At 40.8% G+C, this 12,202-nt stretch overlaps 1 protein-coding gene across 1 annotated transcript; it reads right to left on the bottom strand.

The window, feature by feature from the left end:
- Nucleotides 1-4,739: 4,739 nt before the first annotated feature.
- On the bottom strand, nucleotides 4,740-7,237 carry LOC127677584 (prorelaxin 1-like). Its single transcript, XM_052172639.1, has 2 exons — nucleotides 7,027-7,237; nucleotides 4,740-5,080 (listed from the first exon to the last, which is right to left on the bottom strand). The coding sequence occupies exons 1-2, from the start codon at nucleotides 7,235-7,237 to the stop codon at nucleotides 4,740-4,742; spliced, it is 552 nt and encodes a 183-aa protein (XP_052028599.1).
- Nucleotides 7,238-12,202: the final 4,965 nt, after the last annotated feature.

The raw sequence follows: 12,202 nt of genomic DNA, 5'->3' as shown, positions 1-12,202 counted from the left end.
CTGGGAACCAAACTAATGTTCTCTGAAGGAGCAAGTGTTATTCTTAACCAGGGAGCCCAGCGTGTTGTCATTACCCTACCCTCAGTTGATGGACCTCACGTTGCCACTGGCTGCACTTCCTAGCTACTGTGAGTGGTGCAGCAATGAAAATGTGTGTGAGGGCCTCTGTGAAGGGTTGACTCTGAGCCCCTGTAGCTCCCAAGCACGCCAGAGCTGTGAGCTGCTCTTTCTCTTTAGTTTCTTCAGGAACTGCCATATCAGCAGTGCATATTTGTATTCTCAGTAGCAGTGAATAAATGCTCCTTCCTGTTTCCTCACACCTTTGCCAGCATTTGTAGTCCTGTGCTTTATTTATTGATAATAGCTATTCTGAGTAGAGTGATATGGATTCTTAAATAATTTATACATTGCATTTCTCTGATGGGTAAGAATGTTCAATTACGCCGGCTGGTGGTGGCGCAGGCCTGTAATCTGGGGGGCAGAGGCAGGCAGATTTCTGAGTTCGAGGCCAGCCTGGTCTACAGACTGAGTCCCAGGACAGCCAGGGCTCTACTGAGAAACCCTGTCTCAAAAAAAAACCAAAAATACAAAAATCAAAAAAACAAAAAAAAAATGTTCAAGTATTTTTTTTAGCCATTTGCATTTCTGCCTTTGAGAGTTCTGTTAACCCATTAATTGGTCAGATAGCTTTCCTGGTATTTAAATTTTGCATTTCTTTATATAGGTGGGTATTATTACCCTGTCTAATGTGTAATTAGTACGTTGTTTCCCTCATTCTGTAGGCTACCTCTTTACAGAGGAGGCTGGGTTTTTTGTTTTTGTTTTGTTTTTGCTACATGAAGCCTTTTAATATCATATGACCTTTCATATTATTGAGATCATTTCCTGTGCTATTGGAGTTCTTTTCAGAAAGTCTCTGCCTATGCTGCATCTTGAAGTGTTTGCCTAAATTATCCTCTTGAACTTTCATAGTTTCAAGTTTTAAGGTCTTTGAGTAATTTCAAATTTTAAAAAAATGCAGCATGGAAAATAAGAATCTAACTTCACTCTTCATTTGAAAATCCAGTTTTCTCAGCACCGTTGTTCAAGAGGCTAGCTTTTCTCCTACCTTTGTTAAAAACCAGGCGGCTGTAAATGTATAGCTGCATTTGGGGTCTGCTATCGGGTTCCAGTGGTCCATATATCTGTCTTTGTGCCTAGGACTCTGATGTAATTGCTTGGGTGCTGAAACACTTCCAGCACTGCTCTTCCTGATAAGCATCTCTTTCGCTGTTCAGGGTCTCTTATGCTTCCAAGCGATTTTAGGATTATCTTTTCTAGTGCTGTCGAGAATGGCACTGGGATTTTGCTGAATATTGTACGAATCTGTAGACATCTTTTGCTGATAGCAGTCAATTTTGCCATATCAACTCTCTCTGTTCATGAGCATGAGAAGCCATTCTATCTTCTATTATATTTCCAATTTATTCAATGTCTTAAAAGTTTTCCCCTCTAGTTTTAGGAAGTTACTGGGAATGGGAATTCTCTGCTTTTTTTTCTCTAGGTGAGTTCATTACTGGTCTATATTAAGGCTACAGCTCTTTCTATGTTGGTTTTATGTTCTACTCCAGTGCTGAAAATATTCATCATTTCCTAGACTTTCTGCCAGCGTCTTCTTCCATTAACTCATTCACTTAATAGTCTCACTGTAAATAATTTTAACTCCATAATATATTCTATAGTCATTTTCCCTTTCAGCTTTACAATCCTTGGTGACATATTAATGGACTGTATGGTTTGATGCTCTTGCTGATAGAGGAATTTAATGTTTCTGTGGGTTTTTTCCTTGTCAAGTGATGCTGGAGATTTAGCCTCCAAGACTAGGCTGCTCAGTGAGAATATTGACCACCAAATAAGAGGAGGCATTCAAATCAACAGACGGAAACACAGAAATGCAAAGAACACAAAAAAGCAAAGCAATGTAACCCTTCCATAAGGTTATGATTCTTCAACTCTGAAACCTAAAGACCCTGGACTAGGTCAAATGCCAGATAAAGAACTTCAAATGTTTCCAGTAAAAATGACCAGTGACCTAAGAGAAGCTATGAACAGCTAGATTACTTCAATCAAAAAAATCTTGAATGAGCATTGGTAGATCACTTAACTTAGGAAAATGTCCAACAGGCTTGCCCCCAGCCCAATCTTACGGCGTCATTTTCTCAGTTGAGGATCCTTCCTAGTAGCATGGGCAACTTGCCAATGACTACATCACGGGAAAAAATTGACACCTCTTAGGTAGGGGTAAGACCTCATAACCAACACACCCTCATTCCCTGGTCCGTGATGGAATGCTGAAGGGACCAAGTTTCAGGTCCATGTCCAGAAGGCAGCACTTCAGAGCACTCTTCCCACTCTCTAGAGCCTTCTAGTTCCCCACTCCCTTTTTCCATGATGGATGCTCCATGGGCCTTGATGGGGGTGACATCAGTGTCCTAATTAGGGATAAGCACTCAATAGTCACTTGTTCTCGGTACTTTGACCTATTATGAGTCTCTGTATCAATAACTGCCTCGTTTATAATTTTCAATGAAATTTAGTTATCTGGAAGTAATTTCATCAGCTTTAGAATGCCAACCAGAAAGGAGCATGAGTTTAATACGATAATATTATCAGTACTTTCACTTATAATTTATTTCTCTTTCTTTTCTGTCTTCTGATTCTATTTTTTGTGCCCCTACCTTTGTCTTGAGTTCTAGTGGCATCCATGGATATTGTTAAATCAACTATCAGTTGATATGATATACGACATATGGTATGTACTATATACTATATGCTATGTTATATGGTATATGCTATATAATAAAATATACATAAGAGCAATCTAATCATTTTCTTCATGGAGATTTAAATACTCAAGCTTTGTCGGCTAAACAATGTGATTTGCAGGATACTTTCTCTACCTGTGCTGCTAGTTTTATGTCAACATGACACAAGCTAGAGTCATTGGAGAGGAGGGATCCTCAACTGAGAAAATGCCTCCATAAGATTGGGCTGGGGGCAAGCCTGTTGGACATTTTCTTAATTGGTGGTGAAGGAGGACCCAGCCCACCATAAGAGGTGCCATCCCTGAGTTGGTGGTCATGCGTTCTTAGAAAGCAGGCTGACAACCATCAGACTGAGCTTGGGGACCCCAGTGGGTGATCTGGGGAAAGGACTGGAGGAGCAGAGGGGGGTTGCAACCCCATAGGAAAAGCAATGTCAGCTGGCCAGATGATCCAGTGCTCCCAGGGACTAGACCACCAACCAAGGAGTGGACAGGGAGGGACGCACCACTCCAGATACATAGGTAGTGGAGGATGGCCTTGTCTGACAGCAATGGGAGGGGAGGTCCTTGGTCCTGTGGAGGTTTGATGCCCCAGTGTAGGGGGGTGCTGGAGTGGGTGAGTAGGTGGGGGAGCACCCTTGTAAAGGCAAAGGGAAGAGGGGGAGAGAGTAGATGGGGTTAGGAGGTGTGGAGAGGTAACTGGGATGAGGGATATTATCTGAGATGTAAATGAATTGAATTATTAATAAAAAATAAGAAAGAAAGCAGACTGAGCAAGCCATGAGGAGGAAGCCAGTAAGCAGCACCCCTCCATGGCCTCTGCATCAGCTCCTGCCTCCAGGTTCCTGTCCTGTGTGAGTTCCTGCCTTGACGTCCTTTGATGTGGAAGTGTGAGCCAAATCGACCCTTTCCTCCCCAAGTCACTTTGGTCAGGGAGTTTCATGGTGACAATAGTAATCTAGTTAGGACTCTGCTGTTGTCCTGCTTTGTATTTTCCGCTGCCACCCTGCACGAACTGACACGCCATCGATTCCACTTCTTTATCTGTGTGCTCTCTTCCCCTCAGAATGTGTCCACTACGGAGGTAAGAACCTTCACCTGATTTACTTACTTTGCTCTCTTCCTTGCTTTAAACAGAGTCAGGAACACAGTAGGTTCTTAATAACTTAGACTAATAGATGCAATTAATAATGCTATCAACAAATAATAAGTTAAGTGCTATTAAGTATATAATATTTGGTAAATTAATGAAAAAGTGAATAAATGATAATTTGAGTTCTTTGTGCTGTTTCCCTACCTCTGTCATCATTCTAGTTTAATATTACACTGTTTAATGTTTAAAATCCTTTTTAAAAAGCCCATTAAGGAATGGAATCATCTTTTGTTCATATTTATAACCTAGTGTCTCCTAAATTGAGTCTTAATAAGCGTCTGTCATGTGAAGAATAACATTTAAGTAGTATTAATTATTAGCACAGTTTAGTAGATGTATTAAATTGATATTTAAATGTATTTTATCTAATTATTACTTTTTAATTATATGAATACAGCTGTTCTGCCTGCATGTATGTTGTGTGTCTCTTGCATGTGTGGTGCCTGCAGAGGCCAGAAGGGCCCACAGGATTTCTTAAGAGGGCATTGTATTAGGGTGAGCTATAAGGCGTGATGAAGTGTTAAGAATTTATAATCATTTTAAATTAATATTATTCAAAAGCAATAAGACCATTAAAAAGGCAAAATGAGTTTTGCATACAAATATTATTAACAGGACTACAATAATGCAAAGAACATTTCTTTCCTATCAAAGGACAAACCCAAATGTAAATTATGGTTTCTCAAATCCTAATAAATATGAAAAGGGAACGGGAAAGAGGCATCGACCAGGTATCAAGAACGCATGTGAACGCTGGGCTGGCGGTACACAGTTAGCCCCATGTCAGCAGAACTTAGCGATCGATCTTCTGGTACAGCCGACATGGCAGCACTGCCGACTCAGTGAACCACCAGACTCCCGCTTTTTCCGTGCGTGGGTGTCTGAGCGCAAGTATTCAAGGCCCGGAGGACTGTCCTCTTCGGCTTCACCCAGTTTGTCATGGAAAGTTTTTTCAAACCCTCCCAAGCTAACAGAATGGCTCAACACAGGTGAGTGTTGTAGCTCTGGGAATGATGCCCGCGCCTCAGGCAGTACTGCCTTCGGCTCCTCGGACCAGTTTGGAAGGCATTTCAGCGTCATATCGAAAGGCTCTGCATCTTTGCTGATGAAGGACGGCACCGCTTCTGTTAAGTTTAAAAAAGAAAAGTGAGTGGGGTAGGCAATAGTCATGTCAAAAAGCGCTCGGTAGACTACAGACATCTGTATAGTAAAGAGCATTTTGCCTGAATGTAATTAAACACAGAAACGGGGTGAGCGAGTACTGAATATCTCAATGGTTTTGCTGGCTGCACAGTTCAGAGTGCTCCGATCTTACCAAGGTTCTCTACCCCATATGACTTCTTTCTGCACCGCCCTGGTCTCGCTTGTATCCTTGTAATTTTCACCCCTTGACATTAAACTCTCATTTCTCTGAAATCACACTGGCCATCAACAACACTATTTTTCATGTTTTTCTAGCCCGGTGTGGTGCCACACACCTTTGAGAGCAGAGGCAAGTGGATCCCCATGAGTTCAAAGCCAGCAGGTTTACAGAGTGAGTTCCAGATTAGCCAGGACTATGTTAGAAATATCCTGTCTCAAAAAACAAAAATCAAACAAACAAACAAACAAACAAAAAAAAACCCACTCATTTACATGTTTTCCTAACCTGAGTAATTTTCTTTATTGCGTTTGATCCAGGAAAAGTAACCCTTGAAAAATACTTTCATGATTTTAGGAGTCCCAGAGTGTCAAGTTACTGCTTTAGGATAAAGTTTAAAAGAAAGAATTCCCAGCAGTTCAGCTCTGACTGAACTGAAGGATGGATGTCTCTGAACACTTGTGGAGCAATATTTCTTCCCCAGAGTGTTTGCTCCAACTCAGTGGTAGACAGGAAGAGCCTACAGGGACCGCTTCCCAGACTGTGTGTTTCCCCACTGGGCCTGGACCAATGTGCAGCAGAACAGTGTGACTGTGGCTTACCAATCAGTCATTCCTCTGGAAAGAATAAAACCAAGGAATCCGAAAGGCACAGCCTAAGTGTGGAAGGGAGATGCCTGGTGACCGTGGAGGCTAGAGAAAGCCAAACAGTTCCCCTATACAGACAGGGGTGTCCTGGGACGAAGATCCTTCCTAACAGTCCCGATGTCCTTTTAGCCAGCAACCAACTTCAGCCATTGGAATTTGGCGGAGGGAAAGGGATAACACTGTCACACCTGCTCATTCCAAGTCTAAACCAGCAATGGCAGGTGACATTTTGTACCATTTTGTGTAGATTAGAAGTTCTGGCTTTTTTTCTTCAGGGAGACATTCTAACTTTAACGCACTGTACTGATCCCTCTTTGCTCTAAAATCTTGCTCAGGCAGAGTTTGATCAGCTGCCAAGCCAAGTCGATGATCTCTCTTTAAGTACTTAAAAGCAGTAAGCAAAGGCCAGCTGCAGTTTGGGTCAGAATTAACTTACATGCTTTTGTGACTTGAAATTCCGTATTTAAAACTATTTTAAACTTATTTTGAAATCCGTATTTTTGGTTTGTAGATAATAGACGTGAATATAACATTTTAATCTAACTGAACTCATACAGGTATACACTTTTTAATTACTGGATTTTGGATTCAAATATTTTTAGGGCACTAGTGAGTTTTTGGTCAGGACAGTCTGTGAGCCCCTATTGTCTTTCTTATATTCCCCCAACCTCTCAATTGAATCCTAAGAACCAATTTAAAAAAAACAAAAAGATACACAACAAGGTTCCCTCCGTGGTGTGTCTTAAAAACAGGGAGCCATAGTTCGCCTGGACATACTCCACAGCCCAGATTTAGGCTCCCATTAGGACTTAGCGCCATCCCTAGGGCGAATGAAGTCCTTGGCTGCAGCATATGTAACTCCCTCTGATGGATTCTCAATGAACCGCTAACCCAAGCCGGTCAAACCTGAGGCTGGGGCTCACAAACTTCCCTGGGGGCGGGGAGGGGAGGAGGCGGGGAGGGGAGGAGGCGGCTGGGGCCCTTTCCAATTGGTGGTCAGCCAATGGGCAGCATAGGAAGACCTGGGAGGGGCGGGGGAGACCGGAGATGAGAGGGTGCTCACCAGTGGCTTGCCTGGCAAGTGGAGCTGGCTCCTCCTGGCTCAAAGCCAATCTTCCCACGGAGGCCCCGCAGATTTCGATAAATTCACGGGCATAATCACGGCCGCACATCCGAATGACTCGGTCCATCCACTCCTCGGAGACTCGCGCCCTGCAAGGCTGGCTCATCAATAGCCAGAAGCCCAGGAGCTGGAGCAAGCATCTGCTGGACATTCCGGTCTGGGCTGCTGGGCTGCTCAGCCTTGGCGGGACTGGGCTCCTGCTGCTTTCCCAGTGCTCAGTCCAGGCTTTTATATCCCTTGGGAGCTCTCAGCACCAGTGTTGATGGTTCCAGCTCCACCCACTTCCCACCCACTCGCACGCATGGTATTGTCTTCTTGGGTTCCTTTACCCACCTTTCGTTCACCACACCACCCTTCTGTCCTCTCTATTCTTGCCCCCAAACCACCTTAAATCCCCAAATTACTCTGGATTTGAAGCTTTTCCTTAATTACAGAATAAGGTATGGCCCTGACACCAAGTCACATCAGCAACAAAGTCGAGGCCACCGATCTTCTTACAAGCAAGGGCTCACCAGTGTCAATGTTCGTCATGTTACCTTCTGTCCCCAGTAAGGTTATAGCTGTAGTTGCTGGTAGGTCCGTCCATAGAAGATGTAATGGGAGTGGGGTAAACTGTTGAGAGGGAAACTAAAGTTTAACCTGGAACGTGAGTTTTGGTTTTGTTTGCTTTTGCTGATGTGAACCTTGTTTCTTTTGTGATTTCTCTTTAGCAAATTCAGTACGATTGTTATAAAATGCTGTTGAGATTCGTATGTGGGTTTTAGATCCTATAGTGGATATCCCGTTGGTCATAATGGAACACGGGGTTTTTTATAGATAAAATCAGAGTATCTGCGCCATTTGTCTTCCTTTCTGGCTTTCCTTCTGTTTTTTGTGCACTTCGTTGCCTTACGGTTCATCCTAAATTCTTTAAGACTATATTGACAGAGTAAGAGCCAATGTCCTTTTCCTGTTCTAAGAACCAGAGGAAATGCTTTCAGACTCTGCATCCGACATGATGTAGCCCGTGGAGTGTCCTATACTCTTGAATAAGTCAGGTAGCAGCTTTCTGTAACTTGTTTTAAATAATGATGCAATATTGAATTTTTATCCAATGGTTTGCTTGCTTATATGGAGGTAATTTTTATGACTTTTGAAATTCATTCTGATGATATATTACATTTATTGATTTGTGTATGGTAAACTATCCTTGCCTCTCTCGGATGCATCCGCCTTGATCAATCACCATGAATGACCTTTTTGATGGTTTAATATTTTGTTTGAGTGTTTTTGTGTCTATGTTTATCAATGACATTGGTCTATAGTTTTGTTTGTTGTGTCTCTGTTTCCTTCTGGTATGGGGCAAGGCTGAACTGATAGAATAACCTGATTCTTTGGAATGCATTGAGAATCTGGTAGAATTCAGGCACAAGGCTATCTGGGGCTGAACATTTCTCTGCTGGGAGACTTCTTGGTTACACATTCTCCTTACTTGAGTTAGTCTCTTCTAGTTCTCTGTATTATCATGTTTCAATCTTGATAAGTTATCTATATGCAGAAATTTATCCATTTTTCCTTTTCAATTTTTTAAAAGAAATTGATTTATTAGATTGTACATACCATATAAGGCCTTTTTAGATTTTTTTTAGGTTGTCCTCAATGAAGCAAATATAGTATTTTGTAGCAAACGTAATTTAAAAACCAAAACCAAACGAAGTCTTCTCAGTTGTGGTACCTCAGCTATGAGCTTTAACCAGACTAAGGACCCAAAAACATACAACACATTAAAACACACACACACACACACACACACACAAGAAAAGCCTGGAAATTAAGGAAACATTCTTGACTTTACCTGGAGGATGTCTTAGTAGAAACCCCTAAAATACAAAAAAAAAAAAAAAAAAAAACCCAAAACTTTTATGAGTTGTTTGGCCTCTGTCTTTGTCTGTAATTTTAGTCAGTTGCATCTTCTCCTCTGTTTTGTCTCAGTTATTCTAACTAAAACTTTCTCGATTTGTCTCCAGAACCAGCTCCTCATTTCAATTATAATTTAGTCTTTATTTCCTTTTTGATATTTGTTATTTTGGATTTCACCTGTCCTTGCCTGTTGGTCTTTGAAATACACAATTTGGCTGTTATTTAAATTGTCATCATTTTTCTTATTGCTATAAATTTCCATTCACTACTGACTTTTTAAAACTCCTTAACCTTTGTTCTGTTGTTTCCGTCTCCATGAGTTTTAAGAATTTTTTTCTTTTAGGATCAAAGTTCTTCTTTTGCATTACATTGATGAAAGAGGTACGAGAAAAGAGAGATACATTATGGCTTTTTGACCAATCATCAGGCCAATATAACATAGCATAATTTTCTAAATTATTTATTGTGGTAGGAGTCTATAGACATGATTGAAAACAATTTTAATTTCCTTTGTTATTTCTTCAATGGCTTAGTATTTACTTGGTATCAGTTATTCAGTCTGTCTGTATAAGTTAATATAATTTCTGAAGTTTCTTGTATTCTCAATTTCTAGTTTTATTCCTTATGACCAGAAAGATATATATGATATGATTTTGATGTTTTAAAATGTGCTGTTTTGCTTTGTTATGGTCTATTGTAGAGTACTCGGGGTGTGCTCATAAAAGGAATGTGTATTTGGCAGCTCTTGGGCTGAAAGATTCCACTGGTATCTTCAGTGTGGATTAATTCTGATGTTTCTTTGTATCTACATGTCTGTCCCATGTTAAAAAGATACTGAAATCCCCCACTCTTACTCTACTGGAGATTATTTCCCCCTTTGTATGTAATTTTTATAGTGTTTTATAAATTGCATGCTTAAGCACGGGTGAATTTACATCTGTAACTGTTATATCTTCTTGCTGAATTGGCCTCTCTTTGTCTCCTTTTATAGTTTATCTCAATGTCAGTATTATCCTGTGTAAGTGTAGGTGGTTTATCTGCCACTGCTTTTCATTAGTGTGGCATGCTTTTTTTTTTTTTTTCTTTCTATTCGGTGTGTGCATTAGGGTGAAGGGAATTTCCTGTGGGAAGCATACTGTTGCTTTGGACAAACTACTGAGTTGTTTATTTCTAAGATCATTGGAGCATCATGTTTTTTTTCTTCAGTCCATTTAGCCTGTATCTTATTAGTTTTTTAAATAAATATTTTTCTTTCTATTTTGGCAACATATTAGTTTTATGTATTCTTTGGCTCAGTGTGACGTGTCAGTTCATGTGTACAGCAGTTCAGGCATTCCTCCCCACCTCTAGGTTTCTACATACAGATCTAGTTTTGGTTTGGGGGCTTGTTTGTTTTGTTTTGTTTTTTACAATCTTATACACTACTTGGAGAGATAGTATAGAAGCAACCAAAACAGCTAAAAATATGATTGTATATAAAGCTATTACTCATTTCTCAGTCTTATTACACTGAGATTTGGGAAGGAAGAGTGAAGGTAACTCTTTTCTGGATGTGTATCCCAGGGCAGTGGAATTACCGTACCAAAGAGATACCTGAGCACCCAATGTGCACAATTCACAATAGTCGAGATACAGAATCAATAGAGTCTGTATAGATACTCAGTGGAATATTATATAGCCACCAAGAAAATAAAATACGATCACTTCATAGCACAGTGGATAGAACTGGAAGAAATTACATTAAATGAATAGGCACAGAAAAAGAATGGCCATCTTTTCTTTTTCCTGTACAGAAGCCTGGGGGATCTAGTCTGTTTACATTTAACTTTGCTTTATTAATAATTAAAGGTGTACTTGTGTTACATTGCCTCATTTTTTTTCTGTGTGTCCTCTGTTTTGTTCTGCTGCCTTGGTTTAATACATAGCATAAGTGGACTTCACCTTACTTTTGTGTTTTAGGTGGGTCTTATTCTTTCAGCATTCTTATGGTGCTAGCTGGTTTTCTTTTGTTTCTGGCTTGGTCCCCACTGAGAATCTGATGGAAGGTGCTCTAGTGACCAATTCCTGATTCTGTTTCTCTGGGGTCTTTGCTGCTTTTCTCCTGCATTTCTGAGTGGCAGCTTTGACGAGAACAATTTTCTCGGTCGTCAAGGTTTTCTTTCAGAACATAGAATCAACTACTCCCTTCCCTCCTGGTCTGAAGACTTCTCATTGTAAGCAGTTACACTGATGGAGGCACAATATGACTTCTTACTTTCCTCTTGCAGGTTTTAAAGATATTTCTTTTTAAAAGATATTTTAGACTCTTTTTTTCTACATTCTTTGTTTACATTACAAATGATTTCCCCTTTCTCAGTTCCCCCCTCTCCATAAGTCCCATAAGCCCTCTTCCCTTCACCCATTTCCCAATCAACCCTCTCCCACTTCTCTGTCCTGGTACTCCCCTAAAATGCTACATCAAGCCTTTCCAGGACCAGGGCCCTCTCCTTCCTTCTTTTTGGGAATCATTTGATATGTTATTTGTGTCTTGGATATTCAGAGCTTCTGGGCTGATATCCACTAATCATTGACTGCATTCCATGTGTGTTCTTTTGTGATTGGGTTACCTCACTTAAGATGGTATTTTCCAGTTCCAACCATTTGCCTAAGGATTTCATGAATTCATTGTTTTTAATTGCTGAGTAGTATTCCAAATATACCACATTTTCTGTATCCATTCCTTCATTGAGGGACATCTGGGTTCTTTCCAGCTTCTGGCTATTATAAATAAGGCTGCTATGAACATAGTGGAGCATGTGTCCTTATTGCATGCCAGGAAATCCTCTGGGTATATGTCCAGGAGTGGTATAGCAGGGTCCTCTGGAAGGAACATTGTCCAGTTTTCTGAGGAACTGCCAGACTGATTACCAGAGTGGTTGTACCAGCTTGTAATCCACAGCAGTGGAGGAGTGTTCCTCTTTCTCCACATCCTCACCAACACCTGCTGTCTCCTGAGTTTTTAATCTTAGCCATTCTGACCGGTGTGAGGTGAAATCTCAGGGTTGTTTTGGTTTGCATTTGTTTTTTTTTTTTAATTGCATGTATGTGGGGGTAGGTGGGCAAGTGTATGTGAATATAAAGACCTGCAGAGGCCAGAATGTGTCAGGTCCCCTGGAACTGGGATTAGCTTGTATTTTTCCACAGTGTGACTGTGTATGCTGCAGTAGGGTCAATTCTG

This window comes from Apodemus sylvaticus, chromosome 1 (genome assembly GCF_947179515.1).
Source record: "Apodemus sylvaticus chromosome 1, mApoSyl1.1, whole genome shotgun sequence".
Lineage (NCBI taxonomy): Eukaryota > Metazoa > Chordata > Mammalia > Rodentia > Muridae > Apodemus > Apodemus sylvaticus.
This window is presented reverse-complemented; position numbering and strand designations above follow the sequence as displayed.